General features: G+C 31.6%; 1 protein-coding gene across 1 annotated transcript in view; it reads right to left on the reverse strand.

The window, feature by feature from the left end:
- Nucleotides 1-453: 453 nt before the first annotated feature.
- The window catches only part of LOC128169664 (uncharacterized), a 173,927-nt gene continuing 148,449 nt past the window's right edge, over nucleotides 454-25,931 (reverse strand). The window contains exons 8-10 of the mRNA XM_052835767.1: nucleotides 1,891-2,044; nucleotides 1,647-1,785; nucleotides 454-1,355 (exon numbers count right to left, since the gene is read on the reverse strand). Coding sequence (XP_052691727.1) covers nucleotides 1,300-1,355; nucleotides 1,647-1,785; nucleotides 1,891-2,044 — 349 coding nt within the window. The 3' untranslated portion in view covers nucleotides 454-1,299. The remainder of the gene's footprint in view (nucleotides 1,356-1,646; nucleotides 1,786-1,890; nucleotides 2,045-25,931) is intronic.

Raw genomic sequence — 25,931 nt, forward strand, 5'->3', positions numbered from 1 at the left:
TCAACGTTTGAAGTATGTTTACAATCCATGTATAAACAGTTGTTTATATCTGATCATCTTCTCTAGAACTGCAGTGCTTAATATGTGACTGTAAAATTATCCCGTTACAAAGGTGCTCAATGATAAACATTTGAATATGCAGGGGTCCTGGACTTTTTTTTTTACAGAAACTATTTTTCGACATTAACTATTTTGTATATGACCCCATAAAGCTGATTTTATTATGTCTATTGTTGCTCAGATGAGCAATGTGACCAAAGGACCTCTTGCTTATATTAAAGATTCAAATTTGAGATATTTGTTCCAAATCACAAGAACACTGATTTTTGATAAAGGTCCCGTCCCAACAAAAATTAATAACTAAAAACAGGAGGCGGAGACAAAAAAAAACCCCAACACCAGTTAATTTAACAAATAACAAAATAAAACATAAATGCACTCCTTTGTACGTAGATTAAAAATATTTATTAAAAGCAATGAATCAAAAACCAAACATTTTACAACAAAACAGTAACATTCATGAAATAATAAAAGCAGAAGTAATGCATTCGAAACAATTGGGATTTTCCAGCAACAAATTGAAAACACATCGAAATACTTTCCATCAACTTAATTGGCTAGAAAACTAACATTTAATGTATCTTGTGTAGTGGTGTAGTTAAGGATACTGTATAACTGAAATAAATGAAGTTAAGCTCAACTTTCAGAAGATAATACACTGCCATTCGGATTCTCCTGAAACACTCAAGAAGTTGCGATTTGAATCTTGATCAAGTGATTTATCAATTAAATGGAAGTAATTGATTGCAATAGGAATATACAAAGCAGGCTATGGTTTAAATCATGTAGAATATACATTTTACAATCACCCCGTTTAAATAAAATAGAAATCCATAGAATCAATGCTATATGTTTTTTGGTGTGTGAAAGCAGAAATTGTCAAATAAGTCATAATTCAATATCAAAGGTGTCCCCTTTGAATGACAAATCTATATCTTTAAGAGAACAAGTTAAAGTTGATGTATATTCTTTAAATAGGTTCGCTCGTCATGTTTTATGTAACCATTTTAGATCACCTCTAGTCTGAAAATCTTGCATCACATATTAAATCTAGTAGTATATTTATATTTTACAATGTCAAATAAACTTTATTGAATATTTGGTTTTGTTTTTACTTTAAATCATCCTGATTTTTCTTAACAAAACAACAATAATATTTCTTTGCAGAATAAAATTCGATTACAAACTATTGATAAAGCACTCTTTGTAACGTCGCATTGCAAAAATCTCCATGTTTTCCTACCATCTGTTCAACAAGGTCCCAATTACAAGAAATATCCATACAGAAACGTCAACTGAAAAAATTAAAAAAAAATTGGTTAATTGTAAAAGTAAATTAAATATGTAATAATAATTATATACTGCTAACCAACTTTATTGAAGTGTGAGAATTTTTCGCGAGATTTGCGATAGCCTTGTCATCGCGAATCATCGCCGCAAATTGGTCATCAAGTGTCTTTTGTAAACTATTTCCTTGGAAATTTACCTTTTCATCACAAAGTTAAGTCGCCGTTAATTAGTATGTTCCGGTAAATTGCGAAATAAGTTGGTTTACAGTATAAATAATAATGCACTTAATAATTTACATGATTTTTGTGGACTTTTGTTCTCCGTTTCATACATGTCTTTGTTGTCATAAACTCTAATTTTAGAAGCAGCGAGCTTGGTTTCAACTTCAACGTTTTCTATTCCTCTTCTCCTACGATTACCATTTTTACACAGTTTCTGCAAAACAAAGTGTTTGATAATTAAATATCTAAAACTTGTAAGTTATTAAATATCATCTTTGTGCTCATCAGGGCTAAAGAAAACAGCTCAGGCACAATTAACCTTATTTGTTTTTTCTGGAAATATTCCAACTGCACACCGAATCGTTATGTAGCCACTGTCGGAAAATCGGAAACCAAACATCTCTGCATAAATTAGTTTCGATGATACTTTAATAAAGTGTTTTAGGAGTTCGTCGTTTGGGGAGCAATCAGCGCTGCAAAATAAATACATTTCCTGACAGGTATACACAACTGACTTATATAGTATTAATTTAGAAATACGATAAAAATGATTTTATTAGTCATTCCGTTTAAATAGTTTCGAATGTGTCAATCTGTCGAATGTATGTTTGGAAATTTTTGATCGATAATTGACAACCAATTTCCTAAAAACAAAACAAACGAAAAATATGAATATGAATGAAGATAGCATCACTTTTTTATAAAGGTGTTTTGGTATTAAGGAGTTGCGTAGAATAGTTTTTGGTTATATGGAATCAGGATAAAAAATCGTTTGTATATATTACAGGAGTAACTTCAACAGCTTATTTTTTCACTTTAAATCTAACTTGTAGTTGAATATGTTTACTTTTGAGTTTACTTGGGTTTACTTTTTGAAATTTTGGGTCCACTCGGGGTTTACTTTGGGTTTACTCGGGGTTAACTTTGGGTTTACTTTGAAATTGATTTTGAGGTCAACTGTAGGCACCGAAGTATGAAGCAGACTAGTATTTCATTTTACCATCCTACTGACTGTAATTCCTACCCTTTGTATATTCTGAATACACAGTTAGCGTCTGCTTTCAGGGGTATACTTCTGACTGGGTTTACTCTCTGTGTCAACTCTTGGTTTACTTTGGGTTTACTCAAACCCGAAGTAAACCCAGAGTAAACCCAGAAAGTAAACTCAGGGTTTAGTTGGGGTTTACTTTCTGTTAGGTTGGGTCTGATCGGTACTGTATATATATATATATATATATATATATATATATATATATATATATATATATATATATATATATATATATATATATATTTATATATATTCTGTTCATCAAAGGAAATGCGGGAGATAACTTTAACTCAGTGCATTTAATATGAAAAATCCCGATAGTTCCGATTGTCAACCCGAAGCGAGTAAAAAAACGTTGCTGGAGAAAATGTTAAATTTTTCATTAATATGAATTAAATTTTTAGATGAAAGGTATTTACAGCCTCAAAATGGTTTATTATGAATAATTTGACTGTTATTTTCATTGCAGCTTCATTAATTTTCTCCAAAATCGTTTCGGAGCGATTTTGCAATTGTTTGCTACATTACGGGTATATGGGATGCATTTTAACTGTGGTGTAGGCCTGTCCCGAGACACAGTTAGATTATCCCATGTAAGCAGAGTGTAGTAAAATTAATAGCGTTATTGTATGCTCAAAGCTTTATTATGTAAATGGCAACAATACGGTGTGTCGATGTATCTATTTCGTAAATGTCTGATATCATATACAATGTCAACCCGTACACGCACGGGTCAAAGTCTAGTGTGTAGAAAAAGAAAATGCAGCAAGTTATATTTACATTCCAAATATTTTTGCCTGCAAAATGTGTGAAAAGCTGTTGCAGATAAAGACCCATAATACAGACAAGATACTTAAAGGTTAAATTAGAGTTTTACTTGTGACGTCAAAAACGTTGAAGGCTGGTAAAGTGCAACTTAAGAAAGGAAAATAAAAGATCACGCTTGTCGCTATTACAGTTGCTCTTCCATTAATTTGAACTTATCCATAGATCAATACAGTAATTTTGTGGTTTTAAATAACATTTGCTGGCAAGGCAAGAAGAAATAATATTACTTGTATATATATATATAGAAGTTAGATCTTTCCAAAAATAAGGATTAATTTCTAAAATGTACAATTTCTGAATATTAAAGAAAATAGTTATTTAAACAATAATTCACATTTCTAAGATCTACAAAATAGACGAAAAAGATCGCATTTTCTCATGCAAGTAGTTTTTGAATGGAAATTTGTGTTCGCAGCCAGTGCCTACAGCATTATTTATATGTGTTAAGTGAAAAAGCAAAAGAGAAAAAAAAAGAATTAAAATAGCGGAAAATGCCATTATTTTTAGTACAAAACCCATTGTATAGTCTTTGTTTCCATGGAAACAAGGTCAAACACATATATTTTTTTTAGCTCACTGTAAGGCTAATAGTCTAATGAATTTTCATAAATGTTAATTTCATTGGGGACGACTGCTGCAGACATACATGCATTTCTATAATAAAACAAATTCAAGAAAAACGACTGATAGATTTATGTCTTCCGATCAGTTTATTAAAAAGAAAAATGCGAGAATTGCACCTTCTTGGCTATCATAATTGATTTAATATATATATTTTTACCGTATTATTTAGCTATAAAGAAATGGTATAGAAAATGAAACATCATTTAATACAATATAATTTAAAAACTGAGGTCAAGTACATTTTTAGTAAGACTTTATAGGCAGTTTGGATTCATTTGATTAGTCCTCCGAGATTTCTCGATGTTTTCCTTTATATTTTATTTCATTCATAATTACATAATTCTTCAGATTTTTTTAAAAGTATTTTTCAAAATACAAACACAAAAGGCTTAACTATTATGCAATTTTTTTTTTGGTTTTGATGCTTCTTTTGGAAGTACGGTGTTCATAAAACCAACAAGACTCTTTGCACTAAAAGTGCAACTTTCAGATATTATTTTTTATCGGAAAGAACTAATGCATCAAATACAAATGCATTCTATTTAATATAAATAAAATTAAAATAATCATATAGAAAAAACTCACAATTTCATCACCTAACTTATTTTGACCTTTTTGCTGGAATAAACGCTGTCATCAACGATTCAAATGCAACAAAACTACTTAAAAGTCTCTTTTACTCAAAACATAACAGGCCTGCCTTATGGATTCAGGAAAAAACCCTAAAAGTATGGATCAATAACATGTATGTATAATTCTAGATATAGCACGAAATAAGCTAATTTAATTAAAAAAATGGTGGTACATGTGGTTTTATTTTGACTTTTATGAAATTTAAGCTTAATATGACAATGTATGTCGATAGATATATCAAACATAAGTTCAGATCTAGATTTGTTTTCCGGATGAAAATGAAGATATTGCAATGCATAAGTTATCTGGAAGCTATGTACAGTGCTCTAAAAGTAACGGGTTAAGAAAAATGTTTATTTTTCTCTTGAAAACCTTCTGCCAGAAAATACACTAATTTCTTAACTATATAATATAAAATGTTTCCTTCACTTTTGCATTCAATATAGTATTTGTTGGCATTATAGACGACTTTTTTCAGTTATTTCCCTTAGTAAAATTTCATCCCGATAGGTGTCGCGGAAAACAGCCGCCATTGTAACCGTGACGCTGGATAAACAAACGCGGTAGCAACCAATCCCCGGTAACATAAAATTCTTGCTAGCAAAGTTTTGTTATATGAAACTGTATTATATTTTTCGTTTATGTAAATCATGGATAAGAGTCAATGCAAAAAAGATACTGATCGAATGATTTCTTCCCCAAAAGACGTCAAAACCGGTGAATGGAAGGATGACATTCGTGAGTGGCCACAAGTAGAATATGGCGATATCTACAATTATTTGTTTTTGAGTAGAGCATGTGACGGCGAAAAAATGAAAAATTACAAATCATTGGACAGTTACAATTATTTTAAAAGCGGTTCTGTCGGGAAAATTCTTCATTTTGTTATTCACAATACAGTTATTCTGAAATCTGAAGTGCGCCCGTCACAAAAAATAAATTCAGAGTTTCACAATGCATGGGTATTCTGTGATATGATCGGCACAATTCTAAACGGGGGATGTTCATGTATGGCTGGGAACAGTAAAACGTGCAGTCATGTAGGCGCACTTTTGTGGAAAATTGAGCATGCTGTAAGGTTAGGTTTCACGGGAAAATCGTGTACAGATGAACAGATGCAGTGGAATAAGGAAGCGACAAGAAACCTTGAACCAGGTGTTCTTGAAGAGATGGACTTTAAAAAACCTAAATATGGCAGTGAGGTTAACAACAATGCTGAAAAAGCACAAAATACAAAATCTATCTTCCCAATGTTTGTATCACATCAATCTTTTAAATATTTTGTGGAAAACTCAGAACTTTAAGAATTATTTCTTTTAGAAAATTCACTTTTAAGTAAATCTATGCACGCAAATATGAACAAATCTCTTTTCGAACCTTCATCCGCGCCTCATACTGAGCATACAGGTGAACTATCTTGTGAAAAGTGTTGTGCGTTTTATAACAGGTACATAAAACTTAATGATGCCCAAATTCAATCGTTATCGATGGCAACAATTTCACAAAGTGAATCTGAATTGTGGCACAACAGTAGAAAAATAAGAATAACTGGCAGTAGTGCTCACAAGGTTCCCGTTCGTGACACTACAAATAGTGATAACTTCTTAAGAGAACATATGTACCCTTCCTTCACAGGAAACAAATTTACTAGACATGGACAAGAAGGTGAAATTCTTGCAAAACAACAATTGCGTTCATCTGGATGGCACATAGAAGATACAGGGACCATAGTTTCCTTTGAAGAGCCCTGGCTAAGTGTTTCCCCAGATGGAAAAGTAACCAATGCTGATGGTTCAAAATGTCTTTTGGAAATTAAATGTCCACTACGTAAGAATGATCAAACACTTGACAGCTGATTTACAATTGGTAAATATGATGTTGTGAAATCCTTGCAAAATGGTACATTATATGTTAAGCATAACAGTTCAAGGGGCTATTACCTTCAAATGCAGTTATCTTTGCATGTAACACAGATGCAGCTGTGCAAACTTGTTATATGGACAACTAATGAATACAAGGTCATTGATGTACAATATGACCAACAGTTTTGTGAAGCAGCTATTTCAAGACAATGTTGTTTTTACTTCAACAAACTTTTACCAAGAGTAGTTGATGACTTTGAATGTGGCAGATTTAAAATTAGTAAAAAATATGTTAAATTTTCCAGCTGATGCATACATGTGTATACACATGTAAATGTAGTTGAATGAAGTTTTTGATGTCAGACTTAATGCTGAAATTATACAGTCAACTATTTTTCAATCTGTGTTAATTATTTATTACTGAACATGAAGAGTATTCAAAATAAGTTCATTATCACACAACATCCTCTTATCTTCAATTAAACCCAATTACATGTTTAAAAAAATATTTTTGATGAAGAATTTAATTCACATCATATTAATCAAGACTTATAACAATAGTCTTGATTCAAGATATGGCATTGGCTTTGCCTAAAATACATTATTTAGCATTTGTCATACTATGAGCAGATATACTCAAGGAATCTTGAACTGGACTTAATTAGACTGGTATATAAAACCCAATACAAATCTATTATTCATGTTTCAACTTTGTGTCATTTACATCAGTGAAACCTTCAAATATTATCATGCATCATTTACTGAACATTACATCATTGAAACTTTCAAATATCATCTGTCACTCATCATCATCATCTTTAATAAGATCAGATCGCAGATTTACCAATGCAGCACAAACAATCAAGTAGTCACTGAGTTTCTTTGCAGAGGTAACTGGAACTACCTGACTTAGTATGCGGAACACCTTTACACGTCGTATAGCCCTTTCCACGTGAATCCGTACGGTGGCAATTCTTCGCGTTTCTGTTACATCCTCTTTTGAAAGTTGGTCTTTACCTTTGGTAAAAGCTGGAATGTTAAGTTTCACTTTGAGAGGGAACAGAAGGTCACCAATGGTAAAGCCTCGATCGGCCATAATTTCATCTCCAGGAAGAAGATAGTTTGAAATGCCAGATTCTTCTACAATTGCTTTATCACTAGAACGTCCTCCAAAACCCTTTGAGATAAACATAATTTGTCCATGTGGTGCAATACCAACCAAATACTTTCCTGTATTGTGGGACGTGTAGTGACTGTAGGTTTCACCTCTTGTTTTCAAGTGTTTAGCTCGTTGAATGAAAGTCTCGGCACAATCAATGATGACTGTAGTCTTTGGATAGTTTTTACGAAAAGACTTCGGCATAGTTGCTCGAATTGTTTCACGGGGAAGCCAAACTATTAAGTTTTCCAGTTTTAAAGCCATAAAAGAGAGTCTTTGATTGAAAATAGTGCATGCATGAGACTCTGATATCCCAAACCTGTTGGCAATATCCCCAAACAGTAGATTTAGCCTTAATTTCATAAGAACCAAAAAAACTTGATCTGAAACAGGCATGGTAAATTTAAGTGGGTCATCCATATTTTGCATAACACTCAAAACAGATCTAAAAGTTTTCAAAGGCAGTCCCGTGTACAGCAAGGATAAGGAGTCGGATGTTATGTCAGCAGAGGTTAAGCGAATATGAAGAGTGCTGCAGTTTACTCCTTTGTCTTCAGTCTCACTGGGTCTCGTCTGTGTTCCTGTATCTCTAGATCCTGAAACACAGGGCCTTGCATATTCATGCTCATGCAGTGTGGGATCTATCCACTGGGTGCCTGTTGATCTGCTTTCGGTCATGTCCGTTTGAGTGGAAAATGATGTTGTCTTTGGTTTAATGGTGAACTGATTAGTGTTGACAGATTCAACTTCATCTTCAGAAACCAGCTTTTGTTGTTTTAGTGTGGGTTCAAACCTATAACAAAAGTATACCAAAACATAATTGTCAAACATAAGCAAAAAAAATCTACATAGAACAATAATATATTTGTTCATTGTGACTGAAGTCTTCTCCTTTAACACTTAAAAGTACTACTGGAAATCCCAAGTATCATGTGATTTTTTAGCCAAGCATTGCTGAAAGCAGAGCCGTCACTGCAGACAGGCAAATCACCAATGTTACTATAAATAGCACAATAAAAACCTGAACAGCCTCAAAGTAAATGCTATATACCAAATAGTTACGGAGACCTGTGTTTTGTCCATTGTTTTTTTTCCTTTCTAATATATTTAGCAAGGAATGTATTATCTTATGTGTTTTAAGAACAAGACTATGCATTTTGGACACATACATTGCATATGAATTTCCATGAACTACTTTAAGATGCATTAATATTCGGCTGCACATTGAAGAAATGGGGGATTGATTTTACAAAGCTTATTTCAAAATTGAATGCGCTGTTGATTTTTTTCTACATACTGACATTTTTTGTTAATTATAGCAGCTTACAAATTATGCTACCCTCCGACGGTTTGCTGACATTAGAAGCATGAGAGAGAGAGAAAAAGAGAAAGAGAAAGAGAAATAAATTTTGTCAGTTTTTCTGCACCATATGCATGAAGACACATCAAATAAGCCCAGCTTTCAGTACTTCAGTTATGCCCTTTCATCTGATTAAATCAATAATACATATATAAACATACCCGTATGTCCCCTTTGTCTGTAATTTATCTTCAGTGACAGACTTTCTCTTTAAAAGTCGACGCCCAACTTTGATGGGAGCTTCATACCCTACAATGCATTTTTAAAAATAATACTAAATTCAAAATAAATACGTACATTCATATGTTTTTATATACATATACTTATATAGTTTAAATTGTCATATGATGACTTTAATTAGTATTGCTTGTTGGTAAGCTACTAAATATTGTTTGAAATATCACTGTAATATTTATACAAAAGCATAGAAGGTGAAAATAGTAATGAGTATTATGTCTTATTCATAACCATACAACAAACAGTTTGACAACTGTTTGAATATATGTCAAGCTAAGAATATACATACTTCAGATTATTCAAACCTATGTCACACATTTTATGTGTAATCTTATTTAAATAGCACCTTAAAAGTCTCATGCACATTCACTGTAACATTTCTGTTGATGTTTTCATTCATAAATATTCGGGATGGCAGACCGTACTGTCAGCCCGAATTTTCCTACATACACCCGTTCTACAGTGATGCAGGGGCATTTTACACTAACCTAAATTCAAAGTGGGTGTTAGATTTCTTGCTGTTGGTCGTCCGTCAATGAAATGGGTGGAACACACGAATACATTCTTCGGCAGATCATTCCGATGTAATGCCTGCTGCCATTTCAGTCTCTTGTTCTCCTCTTTAGGTATTTTAAGCAGGCTGAACGGGACGACACAAGGGCAATCTTTGTGAAAAATACTTTCGTGCTCTTGACAAATAGATTGCTTCCATATGTATAACTTTTTTCTGTTGTTAGTGCAGCGAAAAACCGCACACGATTCACCACCTCCGCCTTGATACATCTTTACGGTTTCACGGTTGTAATGGCAGGTGCGTCACGTGACCAATTTTGTCTGCGCTCAGCAACTATGACGTAATTGCGGGAAAAATTCGTATATAAACTATATATATACGAGTAGAAATCATATATAATGCAGAAATTTCAATCTAGAAGTGATCAAAATGGCTTCCCCAAAACAGAGAAACGAACCTCTTTAACACAGGACTTTTTATTGTGTTTATCTAAATTTAAGCCCTAGTGCATCATTAAAAGAATTAATTTTCAAAAATTTAGAAATCTTCAAATTTTTTAATTAGTACAGTTTTTTTGGCATTGTAAAATATAAATATACATGTATTGTGGCTACCCATCAAGAGTTCTACGGGCAACATTGCTCACCTGAGAAACAATATAGAATTAAATACGAGATATCTGGAGAGTGTAGTAAAAAGAACCTGGAAGTGCCCAAAAATTGTCCAGGGGCCATAAAGACTATGGCCTCTGGACAATTTTTTAGACAACAATTGAAAATCAACAATATCTGCAAGTGCCCACTTATAATTCATACCATATATTACAACATTTGAGTTTTTGAGAATATTATTTTGGCAATGTAAAAATTGGACATCTCCTACCCCCAATGTGGTCCTACCCTACTGCCAAAGATCACGATTTTGATGATTTGAATCTATATAATCCGAGGATACATTTACCTAAGTTACAGCTTTTCTAGGGAATTGACAAGATTTTTAAAGAACTTAGCAACCTAATTTTTGTACAGGATGACAATAAAATAATTTAGCTTTAATAGTTTCTAAGTTTCTTTGATCACAACAATTTAACATAAAATTTAAACAATAATTGCTTTCGTCAATAAATTGTTGAATTGCATTTTTTGAAAAGAAATATGTAGTAATAGATCATACAACAGTGAGTTGATGGTTGACCTTTCTATCACAGGCACCTACATTATTGATTTAATTTAAACGTATTTTATTGAACGGAATGTTCAAATTATTTAATTGATTGGATAACAGACACAGCCTATAAACCCTTTCAAACATTCAAAGTCAAGAAAAAATTATCTATGGTCATAATAATATAATATTACAAGTTTTAAGAATATTATTGATATTATGTGTATATAAGACAGGTGATACTTGAATATCAAATAAATATATCTGAACATTTACTTTATATGATTGAACGACATATTGTTGGTATACATGTTCACTCACACCTACATTAACAAACCTATCACCTTCAGTTATACTTGCAGAGATACTAACATAAGAATTAGATTATCCAGCCCATTTGAAGAGAAAAATAAATAAAAAGGAACTAAATAATGAGTAAATATGAAGGTTTAATACTTAAATAAGTTTAAACAGTGTCACTTAAAAGAATAAAAAACGCTTGGTGGCTCTAATTTAACTAAAAACGTGGAAAACAATTTTGCAATTTTATTTATATGAAAAATCAGAACTACCATAAAGTATATAGTTCATATGAAAAGGTACACTAATGTCAATAAGTTGTTGAAGAAGTTCGTCTCTCTGTTGAGTGTTTTTTGGACATCCAGGGGGAAAAAGTCACATTTCCTTCAGATTCGGACCCACAGTATAAACATCGACTCTCATCAATTAAAAATTCCTTATATAAGTAAGCTTTACTACTTTACTAACTTTATTCCGTAATTGACGGAAAATAAATTAATATTTCCTATTGCCTTAACCTAAGTGTTTGGTAGATTGATGTATATTTTTTGTTTTTTTAAATTCTGACTTACAGATACATGTAGATAATGTTGATTAAATTTTCTTTCCTGCATTAAGATTATTCCATGATTTACATGTTGACGGAGCAAAGCTATTGTAATAAGTAGTCCAAGTGGTACATATAGATAGTATAAAAGCTCATTTGACATGAGATCATATGCATGTTCAGTTGGAAAATATGAATGAATTAAATCTAACATATCTTGTGGTGCTAAACCATTTATAATCTTAAGCTTATAGAATATAAATAATTTATGTTTATCCCTTCGAGATTGTAAGGTTTCAAAATTAAGCTCCTTATATAAAATGATTTTAGAGGAATTAACTCTCATCCCTGTTACAGTCCTGGTTGCTTCAATTTGTACATGTTTAAGCAGTTCGGAGTTTTTCTTGATACAACTGCTACACACAACTTCAATATATTTTAATCTAGGTCTGATAAAATCCGAATTTTGACAAGTGTTTATCTTTCAATTGTATGCTTAATAATCTTTATGTATTCAACCATTTGCATGCTTTTTCATATATACAATTGATATAATTAGATCAAACATCCTCCGACTGTACATTTACATGCAAACTTACTTTTTGGGAGTTGAGTTTAATCAACTCTCCTTTGCAGTTACTCAGACAAACCGAAAGTGAAACAGTGTTTGGACCTCAGCATTATCATTGCTGCTGACAAGACTTAGTTCTTTAAAATAATTGATAAATTCGATGTAATGTAAAGTAAAGCATTGTTTTTCAAGGAAACTTACTTATGAATACCGTGAAAATAGTCAGATTTTAAATGGTACGAACAATTCAAATATTTTTTGTAGTCGTATGTATTCCTACGCCAGAGTTCAATATAGTCTCGTTCAACTCGACGCTCGGCTGTCTCCATAAATCCTTGTCGGAGATTTACGGTGTCAGCCGAGCGTTTGGTTGAAGGAGACTAGAGTTCAATAATAATTTTCGAGAAATATTTCTATCACTAATACATAGTTTGATTGAATTAATTTTAACTTTAGATATTATTTAACATTATTCATATGGGGTTTCTCGACATTCTTGTCGAAAAAGTACAAAAATTCATATTATAAAAATGTGCGTAATTCAAATTAGAAACTACATGTACTTATCATGCAAAACATACCATTCATTTTAAAATAAATAAACATCGACAAAATCAACTCCCGTCAGTTCTTCAGTTCTTTGATTTTAATTGTTAACATTTCTGTTGTAGAGGGTATAATTTTTTGTTATTTTGGGAAACATATTACGTCAGTTGGCTGTGTTTTAATTTAAAGTTTAAAAATGTAATTGAAAACTCATAATAAATAATAATAGAAATGAAATGCATTTTTATAAAGAACCATGACTCTGCACATGCAGAAAATTAGATGGTGCTTCAATAAAGTTAATCCAACAAGTATTTTATATATATATATATATATATATATATATATATATATATATATATATATATATATATATATATATATATATATATATATATATATATCAGGCTTGGGGTAATGCGAAATTTAATGGTAATGCATTGCAATGCATTACATATTTTCAAAGTAATGCTAGTAATGTTTAATGCCACAATTCTAACATTACAATTAATGGTAATGTAATGCATTATTTCCAAAAATCTAGTGTAATGCTGGCATTACATGGCATTACAATGCTTTTCTATTCATGTTGATTTGTAAATGCATGATAAATTGAATAACTGAAATAAATTAAAAAATTGATTTAAAGAAGAAAAAAAATTCTTGAGATAAAAATATTTTAGTTGTATGATTAAGCATGTTAAAAAAGATTAAAAATCTATTCTTAAATTGTCAATATAACTGGCTATATCAACTTAATTTCATAATATTTTAAGAGTGTTGTTATTTAGAATTTTAAATCATTTGAAAAATGAATCCAATTAGTTGTACATTCAATGAATCTTTTAATGTGAAGAATGTGTCACCAACACACAGCGCCCCAAGGATAATTTAAGTATAAAAACAATCTATTGTTTTAAAAGGTGCTAAACACCCCAATCACCACCCTTTTATTGGCTGTGTTCCATGAGAATGGAGAACAGACATACACCCTTAAAAGCAAAATTGAATGCACTAAAAAGATTGCACTGTTTTACCATGATCTCTTGAAGCTTAAAAATTATTTCCAGTATTAAAACCCATTTGAAAATAATTTTAACACACACACACACACACACACACACACACACACACACACACACACACACACACACACACACACACACACACACACACACACACACACACACACACACACACACACACACACTCTCTCTCTCTCTCTCTCTCTCTCTCTCTCTCTCTCTCTCTCTCTCTGTGTTGTATACATGTATTAAGTACAATAGTTTGGACTGATGGACTGATAGAAAATACAAGATTCATGTATTTTTTCTATTATTACCTAAACAACTATATATCTTAGATTTTCACACCAGACAGAATGGAGTTAAAAGATGAAACCTGTAAAACTTTGATGATCATAAAGTGTAACAGCAATCTTGTATGACATTAAATTTGAACCTGATAGTGAACATGATCCTGTAAATATGTTAATGCATGTTTTATTTACGAAACACTTACAAAAAAACTCTTTATTTAGCTTTTAAATTACTTTTTTAAAAACTTATTGAATTTTCACAAAGTAATGGTTATGGTAATGCATTACCTTACTCATGTCATGGTAATGTAATGCATTACTTTAAGAAATCTAAGTAATGGTACTGGTAATTTAATGCCCTAATTCATGAAGTAATGGTAATGTAATGCATTACTTTACAATGCAATTTGCCCCAAGCATATATATATATATATATATATATATTTATTTATATATATATATATATATATATATATATATATATATATATATATATATATATATATATATATATATATATATATATATATATACATTCATTTATTATTTTGTCAGGGAAATATTTTGACTTCTTCAAATTAAGCACAGGTACCCGACGTTATATTTTTTGTCATAATATAAATGTATACTAGTTTTCCCTTTACCCAATGAAACAGTATAGAGGTTATATATTTTCAATTATTAAAAAATATACAACATCAGGTGCCTGTTAGAGAATAGAGCTCTGTTGAATTACCTGACAAGTAACGACAACGTGTAATATATTTGTTAGATATACATGTATTTATCAGAGATTATGACAAGTTTAAACTTTAAATTCCGTCACACATAGGAGCGAAAATCAATTCTATGACAAAAAGTATTTTAGCCATACTCGCCTGGTTCATTCCGAAGCAAACGGTCATCTTAGACATTTCAAAATAAAAGAAATCAGCCACGCCCGCATGTGTCGGACAGTATGAAAGTTTTGAAACTGAAACTTTCAAATATGTGCATGATTGTACATTTAAACCGTGTAGAGTAAGTTCTAGTTCAGATAAAAACTCTGAGGTTGGGGATCAATTCTCAACAGGATCAATTTTCAACGTGTCGAGGTCATCAGAGTTTAGAAAAATCTTTCTCAAACCGTTAAGAAATGACCCCGGGTATAAATTTTACGATTTTGGTCTCAATTTTCAACGTTGAAAAATGACACCCTGGGTCAATATTAAAGGTTGAAAAATGACCTTAGGTCAATTTTCAACCCGGGTCAATATTTTTCGTTACAATGGCGTATTTGACGTCATTTTACGATGCCTATATTGCTATTCCTTTGACCATGTGAATGTCAAATTCTTCATAATGATATAAGTTCATTAGTTCTAATTCAGGAATATACGAAACAACACATGAGCGCATGCACATTTATTTGTATATTTATAACCAAAGTTGTCCTATCCAAGGTATGTGTCCGATTGGTGTTGCTAAAACGCGGAACGGAACGGAAAATGGAAAATATTATATCACGTTTATCGCTTTAAAAAGGTATAGAATGGCCAGAAACGATTAGCTTTGTATCTTTTATTAATATCTAATGAAAGATTATCAACATGTTACTATCTTATTGATGTTCTTATTAATGTCTATCAAATTAACTAAAAGCATTGCATTCATTTGGCTTTAGTTGCGTACGAAACGGAAAAATCAAGAGGCTGTCCAAGAAAACATCAGGCAAATATGTAAGAAAACGTTGCACATCGATTTTCACGAATTTTCTGTTTTCCCTTTAAAACAGTTTCTTTGTATTCTCTTTTGACCCACACTAATGATTTGTTTGTAAAAATAATGTAAGTGGTTATTCGGACGGGAAAATATATTTTCGATCATTCTCTTAAATAAATCATTGAAACCATGTGCCAAACTGTGAACTTTAAAATCCAAAACATTGTTATTGGTTAGGATTTGTGTTTTTTATATTTGAAAAAAATATTTTGACTCTTTATTGATAAAATAAAATGAGTGGGAAAAGCTTGCGTTAAACAATTGTAGACAAGTATATTTTGTCAATCTTTGATAATTTCAGTTACCTCCCTTGCTTCAACTACAGTACCCGCAACGTTATTTTTTTACAATCCTATCCTATCGTATCGTGAATCAATCCTATCGTATCGTGCGTGTATACTGTTCTAACGTGCGTTAATCCTATCCTATCGTGTGTGTTTACTGTTCTATCGTGCGTTAATGCTATCCTATCGTGCGTTAATCCTATCAGGTTTATCGTTCAATTTAAACAGTTTTTCCGTTTAACCTATCGTGTTAATCGTTTCGTGCCTTTTCATAAGCAAGTAAATTAAAATATTTATTTCAAAGCTGCAATTCGCTCAGTGCGCCGTATACGAAAATTTATTGAACAAGAATTGTAAAATCCTTTCCAGCATTCTATTATGATACGAATTTCTTAACTTGTTATATCAAAATTAACCAATATTACATGAAAACTATCGAAGTTCTTAGGAACAAGGTAACATATTTACCTGTATATCGAATATATTTTAAAATCGTACGCGAGTGTATACTTGCGTAAACATTAACTTCTATGCAATATAATGTGTGTTTTATGCAACATGTTTTACAGAAACAAAAGTACCGGTATTTATGATATAATTTATATTTAATTAAAACCAGAGTTGAACCCGTTATTTTCTGTGTGATAGTTGATTTTGGGCTGAAATGTTCTCGGCAATCGGCTAGGGTGTGTGGTAATGAAAACAATGATAGCAAATCGTACGCAGACTGTGAACCTGCGGAAATATTTATTTAACTTGTATGTAATATAATTCGTTTTTAATGCATCATTTTCTTACACAGAAAGAAATGTGTTTATGACAGATTTTATATTTACTTAAACAAGAGTTTGATTTTTATAATTAGCCCGCTATTTTCCGTGTAATTTGATCTCGGGCTGAAATATTCGCGGCGATCGGCTAGGGTGTTCGGTATTGAAAACAATGATAAGAATTCAGAAGATTTATTGATTATCTAAGCTCATAATTTTAGTGAACAAAATTAACTGGTTATTTCTATAAATTCTATAAATAATGCAGCGATGATTAACAATTCGGTAATTATTACTAAATAGAATTTCCACTTTAATCTTTATTCGTGCGTGTTCTTTCTCAAATTCTGCCATTAACAGATTATTCGTGTAAATCGTTTAAAGCGATTATACGTTTATCATGAACATCGTTTATCCTTTTCTATCGTGTATCAATCCTATCCTATCGTGCGTGTATACTGTTCTATCGTGCGTTAATGCTATCCTATCCTGCGTGTATATTGTTCTATCGTGCGTTAATGCTATCCTATCGTGCGTGAATCCTATCCTATCGTTTATCTTGTAAAAAATAACGTTGCGGGTACTGTATAAGTAATTCATATAAATTGAGTTAAATGTTTATGATAGACAAAATTTTTTTCTAACGCTGAAATGTATTTAAAAAAAATATTCAGTGCGGGTATATTTCAAAACCATTGTTAACAAAGATGGCCGCCGATAACGTTTGTGCACAGCATGTTGCCAGAGGAGATTGTTTTTCGGTGTTTTGGTGAAGTTGTCTCTCTCAAATACAATAACATGGAATTTAAATCGGGTCGACAATAATAGCAAGCATCCCGAACCTTTTATTGAAACTGAGATGAACTACTGTAACCAAACGAATTACAACAAGTCGGCCAACAAACTATTTGTACAATGATTTACACACCCACTGTTCAAAGAAAAAAGCAAGAGGTGTTCACCTGATGACGACAGAAGACATGTTATTTCTTGACAAACGGGTAGTTCCAGAGGGTCAGGTTAAAAACATGCATAGTATAGAGTGAAAGTTAAAACAACGGGAGAGAGAGAGAGAGAGAGAGAGAGAGAGAGAGAGAGAGAGAGAGAGAGAGAGAGAGAGAGAGAGAGAGCAGATTCTTACATTTGTTATTTAATATCAGATATTTACTTGCACATTAAATTGAATAATTCTTTGTTAAAAGAAAGAACAACAATAATCATACCGTCGTGCGACCAGATTTCGCCGAATACCATTTCTCGCCCGTACATTGTGACGTCATTTTATCAACACATAAAATTGTTGACGAAAAATGACGTCACAATGTACTGGCGAGAAATGGTACTCGGCGAGAAATGGTCGCATGCCAGTAGATTTTTTCATGTGGTTAATATTGGGAAAATATCCAGCAATTTTTTTTAGATAGGATAGAAGTGGGATACTTTTTTTTCATTGATAGGTCAATTATTTTTCATCTCTTTAATTTTCCTAATTGAAAAACATTGCTTTGTTAAAAACTGGAAAAAAATATAATGAAATGACAAGTTTTTATTATAGCTTTAAATCATGATTTTTTGAAGTATACACTCTCATAACTGCAGCGGTGTGTGCATACAAATTGAGTAACGCGCGTTAGTGCGTTATGAAAATTTGTATGAGAGTGTATACTTAAAAAAATCATGATTTAATGCTTATATTTACATTTTTTATAACTTCTTGCCTTGTCTGCAAATGTGATTCATACCATAAAATTCCTATCTTATCCTAAGGGTAAGTTAAAATTAATGGAAGAGCCACAGTAACAGCCACTAGCGTGAACTTTGATTTTCGCTTGTGACGTTGCAGTTTACAGGCGTTCACGTTTGTGACGTCATAATAAAACTCGTCAATTTGACCTTTGACTACTTGTTGCATTTAGAGGCATTTGAAGATCACAGAATTTAATGGAAAAACACAGTAGAATGTAAATATAACATAGTGATACACAGCAGAAAATATGTGGTGTTTTTGTTTGTTTGTTAGCACAGCAATATTATTTAACACAGCATCTATTGACTTGGCAATTGGTCAGAGTACATATCTGACATGTGACAAGAAATGTAAATAAACAATTTCACACACCAGTATGATATTAGGTTTGCTAATGCTAATCAGAATATGAAATGGAATATTCATAAATGTTCCACAATATTTATTATTATTTTCAGATCTTACCACTTCAAGGTACATGTATTTGTTTTATTATGTGTTTCTCTATTTTATTTTAGAGAAGTGCAAAATAAAATATTCTTATGGAAAATACTGTCCTTTTATATCTAAACTTGGATAAAACAAGAAAGAAATCTTACAAGATTGCTGAAAGAAAAAAAACCCACCAAGTTGCTTGGGATGATGGATCTGGATGACTTTTCCAGCATCCGATATCATGGGTAAAACTATATTCCTGCATATGAAACAGTGAAAGTGTGCCCAAAAAGAACGAAGATGAAGAAGGGGGTTCATGGATTATGTGAAGTAGTAAATTGAATGAATATATTCAAATGGCAGAGAAACTAACTAGATTTGCAAGTCACTATATGAATGGCTACATTCATTTATTAAAATTATCCAATATTTTCCTAAGGAGTGGTAGAATTTCCAGAAAATATCAAAATTTCAAGACTAAAATAAGATGCTTTGAAGTTTGCGGGATTGACCACATGAGAGGGAGAGGCAGAGAGAGAGAGAGAGAGAGAGAGAGAGAGAGAGAGAGAGAGAGAGAGAGAGAGAGAGAGAGAGAGAGAACTTCATGCATCATGCACTGTATACAGTACCGATCAGACACAACCTAACAGAAAGTTAACCCCAACTAAACCCTGGGTTTACTTTCTGGGTTTAATCTGGGTTTACTAGAGTGGACCCAGAGTAAACCCAAAGTAAACACAGAGTGGACACAGAGAGTAAACCCCGATCAGAAGTATACCCTAAAAGCAGACGCTACATGTGTATTCGGAATATAAAGGGGGCAGGAATTACAGGCAGTAGGATGATAAGATAAAATACAGCTCTGCTTCACACTTCAGTGCGTATAGTTGACTCCAAAAGCAATTCTCGAGTAAACCCAAAGTAAACCCCGAGTAAACCTAAAGTAAACCCCGAGTGGACCCAAATTTTCAAAAAGTAAACCCAAATACCAAGAAAGTAAACCCGTGGTTTACTTGGGGTTTAGTCTGGTGTTAGGTTGGGTCTGATCGGTACTGTACATGTAATCATTTAGCATTCTAATGTTCAATAAATTGCTTTCTTGCATGAGTTTATTCTCTCTTTATTTATTCCAAATTGCTACTGCACACTTTCTTAGATTACTAATTAAATTTTAATGTTATTATTACTTTGATATCTTCATCTATTATGGTTGTTTGCCATACTATAAAAGTAATATATACTAGCCTAGTTAATTTATATGTAAAGATATCTCAATATCTTGGGTAAATATAATTGAATATATTTATCAGCCCAACCGTATCCACTGTTAACATCTACTTAACATTAAGATATTAACATCACTTAATAGCAGAATACAAAATAACACTGTCCAAGTAAATTGTGTAAACATAACATTGATACAAGTAAATGAAATGTATTTTTTCACTCTTGTGCACTGCTTATTTATTCAAATACATACAACATGCTTGAAAGTTAGTCAGCTGAGTAATTTAGAAATATATTTTTTAAAAGAGGAAACTCCATTTTAAAAGAGACACACTGATTCTCATATGACTATGAATTTGATTTGGGAATAGAGTTTAAAGAAGGGGGAGGGTGTTTTAAAGGATACTATCTCATGTTTATTTCAGCTGCTCATCATACATCGATAAAAAATGGATTAATATGGGGGATCCAAAAATGGAGGGGGGTGTGTGATGTCTGACTTTTCTGCTAGATTCATTGCGACAATATATAGGTATTAGGTGTGACTTAGTCTGACTAAATAATTGTTGTACATCAGTCTGTTTATGTTAATTTTTACCCAAAAGCTAAACATCTGCTTAAAATTTCCAAAAGGTTCCCGACTGAACGTAGAGGCCACATTTCTTAGTTCTCATTCCAAAACAGTTGTAAACATTCATTTTTAATTTTGAAACTTTGAATTTAACAAGTTGCTAATGGCACTTAGAAAGAGAATATATTAAATTTAAATGTTACTACTGAGAAGAAATGATTTGATATATTTATGTGTGTTACATTATGGAATTTTTTAATTTTTTGCCCAATTTAATATTAAAATAAATTTTTTTATTTGATACAACTTCAATAAAATTATCCCACCAAGTTTTTAACCAGTTTAAGAAATTTTTTTAACTAACACTTATTGAATACACACAAAAACATTGATTTTGAAAAATACATTCAGTTTTAGCATGCATTTCTTATTTTTATTTTTTATTTTTTTTATTAACAAATTAATACAAACAATACATATAAATATCAAAAATATCGATGAACATGAGATAGTTTTGATATTTGAGTACAATAAAATATAAATATTCTTTCTCATGAACATTTTGTACGAAATTCATTGATAAGAACTAAGAAGAGAAATAAGATAGGTAAAGGGTATGAAGAGAGGTTAGGGTTCACCTGAAATGAAATAATATTGCTGTACTTGATATAGAACTAATAAACATTTGAAAGGATATGTGAAAAAAGGAAAGTATTTACATTATATCAAATAAGAGACTGAAGCCAGAGATGAAAAAGCTGAATAATTGTAACTAAAACAGAACAACAAGTGTGGTATGTGTTCTTGCCTGTGGTTTTTATTAAATGTGATAAAATCTATTTATCATAGCATTTATTAATATTCCTTAATCAATGATTAACACATTATGAATCCTTATTCCCAAGCTAAATATATACTTCATGAAATAGTGAAAACCCTTAAAATAATTTGAATATATATTAGACCATCCAAATAGTGAAATGTTCAACTAATTTTCATCAGGTGTGAATAGTTTTAGTGGACTTAAACTCAGTTTTCAACTTTTTTTTGTCAAAATGACCTTTTTGCTTTTAAAATTCTGAAAAATGTTGGTTTTGATGAGTGATCAATATTTCATTCATCATAAAGCATTTCCTTTTATAAAGATATAAGCATATATTATTAAAATAAAGTTTGACTTAATATTTGTGACATAAACTTTGTCACTCACTGTCTTTTTACATGTTGTTCATGGAAAAACTTGATTTTCAATGTTAAAAATTGGTAATTTTGTGCAACTGCTCCTACGAGACCGATGCTGTTCCCACTGAATTTATTTTTGTTTCTCAAAATTTCATTACTCAGGTTTTTAAAGATGCCTCATTTTGTTCTTTCATGAAAATGTATTGAATGATTATTGAAATTACAAAGTAACATTAAAATACCAGATTTTTTTCTCCAAAATATGCACCAACTTTGATAAGGCATATTTTCTTGTTTGAAATCTATTTATACTTAAAAAGCAGTCTAAGTTAAAGTAATCAGTGTGTTTGAACTATAGAATATTATTTTTAAAAAGTTATTATAGAATTCGGGTAGTTTTACAACTTATCAAACTTCACAACATTTTTACAACTGCTGTGACCTTTTTGCACTAAACATGTTCCAAATTCAAAAATACACATTTTTTCTGCCTAGTTAGCCATACAATTAACTTTTTCCTTCTCATATATAACAATCATGTTAAAATGAAGGGATACACAGAAATTTATTGAAAGGCATACATGTAGCATGTGCCCTGCCTAAACTTTGCTTGGACAGCCTCTCAAATGTATACGAATTGTGAAACATTAACATGATTAAACGAGCAAATTAGCTATAACATTTAACTTATTTTTTTATATGGTATTGCTGGCATATCAGCGTAACATACGCAGTTAGTGAGAGCGTTCCATGTGTTTTATCAGTATTTCTATATTGCAAATATGATGTATGTACTTACATCAACATTGAATTTTTGGTGTTCTATACGATCTTATATCATACAGAAGATACAGTATCATTAAGATGAGATAAAACCCGTACGACTGACGACATTTAAAATAAAAAAAACATTAAACATTAAAACAACCGGTACTTAGTGAAACTGGTATTTTTAGCGATGCAATTTTGTTTACGCCTGCATTACTTGGCCGTTGTTAATTCCTGCAGCTCTAAACTTATATATGATCCGAATAGAGAGCTCTAGACGTTCCCTGGCTTATGTAAACAGTGCGGTAAGAAAAGAATTCAATGGGAATCCATTTCATACAAGTATAAACTAGGTTGGAACAGTTTACCTTTTATACACCACGAGGCGGTTTATAAAAAAGCGTAAAGTGTTCCTACCCAGTTGATATGAAATCAATATAAATTAGGTAGCTAATGAGTTCATTTCTTTGAATTCCGTTTAATAGAATAAACAGTCATTGAAATTTAAAATAACATTAAATAGTCCAAATTCAAACGTAACGTCGGCTGGATTGTTAGTCTTTATTTGATGTGTCAACAGTTTTTTACGATATATCAACTATTTTTCCTCCAGTCATAAAGTGCTTTTCAACCAACATTTAATTCTAGATTATCATTTTGTGGTGTATATATGCGTAAATAAATGGTATATTTTACTTTAATATGATTTTTTTAATTCTCATTTTAAAGAAAAATTACATATAACATTAAAAAACTTTACCTTCGATATTGTCATGACATCAAGTATTCAAACCTCATTCATATCAAATTTAAGAGTGTAAGATCAAATATGATGCTGTCGTTCACGAATTTTATCAATTATCAATTGCTAAGTCAGTAAAACAATTTAAAACCTTTAATAATCTAAAGCTGTTATTTATTTTCGTATCGATATATTTATGTAACACCCTTACCAAAATGAATTGCTTGCAAACTTGCCGTAAATTTTCGGCAAACTGATTAGTTTACCAGACTTTAAAACTTGTTTGCCGATCTTTGCCAGTAGTAGCAAACTTCTGGTAAACCTCTTTTATTTTGCCAGAAGTTTACCAGACACTTAATTATGTTTGCAGCCTCTTCCCCAGTGGCACACTTTTGATAAACTCCTAAAAAGTTGCCAGAAGTTTACAACACACATTTCTTCTTTTTTCTCTGTTTTGTTTACTTCCTGAGCTTGCCAAAGCTTTACCAGAAATAAGACTTATACAATTTTATACGCATTCAGCACAACTTTATAATGATTGCTGTTATAATTTTGGATGTTTGTATTGAGAAAAAATAAATCTCTTTTCGGATTTAAGTTTAATTCTGAGATAGTCTCAATAAAAATGTTTATTATTACGAAAATAAGATCAACTTTAATCGCATGATGTTTCATTACATAAAAGGCAAAATGACCCCCCCCCCCCCCCCAGATCCCATGTATAACGTGAACATCAACCTGTCTGTTCTTTTGTTATGCTATATTCTTTTTTCCTACGATCAAATATCAGTTAACTTAGATTGAAGTGTCTAAACCGCTTGATGTTGAATCATGAAGATTGAAGAATTTTCCGTATGCTGTTCAGTGTTTGTTTCTACTTTTACTTTTGTTTCAATGTTAAACTACGCGCACGCTGATTGGTCGATCAATAGCTAGCCGCCAATTTTCACATTCGATGCTGCCATGTTGTCTGCCATCACCGAGATGGTAAAATGAATGAAAATAAGGGCATAAGGATGTGCACATGGCTAAACAGAGGACGAATATAAGTGAGTGAATCAAGTCTCAGCATCCAGTTTGATTCTGCATGCACCATCTCATGCATGATAATGAGCACGTTTTTGAAAAAGTAAGTGAAGTAATGAAAATATATTCGTTGAATGGCAGTTTAAACAGTTATTGGAATATTAAACGAAAGACTGTGATCTTTTATAATGAGTTTAACAGTTAAAGGCCGTCCCTATGACAATGCCGGGTGTCGAATCAAGCGAAACGCTCGTTATTGACTTCGTTGTGATGCATGAACTAATAATTTAAATTCAAAATTTATTTAAACAACGTCAAATTTAGATAACTATCATTACATAGTGTATAAGTACATTTTATATGACTTACATTTTTATTACTTAAATAAAAGAATTCATGTTCTACTCACATAGTCAGAGTTAGTAGTGCAAATTTGTAGCTATATAGATTAATAGATGCATGAGTAAGTATATGATAGGCTAACTTGTTTTTCTTAGAAACTACTTTAAATTTGAAAAAAATGTGCTTATATGAAATCCATTTATCTTCCCAATAGGTGTCTGCCCTGGTGACCAGGTTACACAGACCTGAAGAAAACCATGCATGAACAACTAACTCACTGATTTTATGATCAAATGATTTAAACAAAAAAGAGTGAAGACAGAATTTGTGTAAGACTACGTAGAAAAGCATATAAACAACGGTGCTGAAGTCTGACCATTCCATTGTGGACATTATTGTGATATTCAGCTATTTGTGTGATATTATTTATGTGTGAAATTAAATCAGAGAGCATGTACAGGAGACTGTCATTAAAAAAACATCAAAAATGCCTTAAAGATTGCCGTGATTAATTGCAATATGACCAGTGACCTTGCAGGGCTTAATTGTGAACTATATGGGTTGAACTTCGCTCATTGTGAACTTTGTCCAAGTCCATCTGTGCATGCATGTTGTGATCAAACTGCATTCAAGTTTATCAATCTGCAGCAACAAATCATCACCGATTGGTTGAGTACTATTTGTCAAATTTTATTATGGTTTGTTCATCAATTTTGTGTTTATTTTTGAAATTAATAAAATGCGCAAAATCTTAAGTTAATAATTTTAACTTGTGTCCTTTATCTCTAATT

This window comes from Crassostrea angulata, unplaced genomic scaffold (assembly GCF_025612915.1).
Source record: "Crassostrea angulata isolate pt1a10 unplaced genomic scaffold, ASM2561291v2 HiC_scaffold_168, whole genome shotgun sequence".
Taxonomy (NCBI): Eukaryota; Metazoa; Mollusca; class Bivalvia; order Ostreida; family Ostreidae; genus Magallana; species Magallana angulata.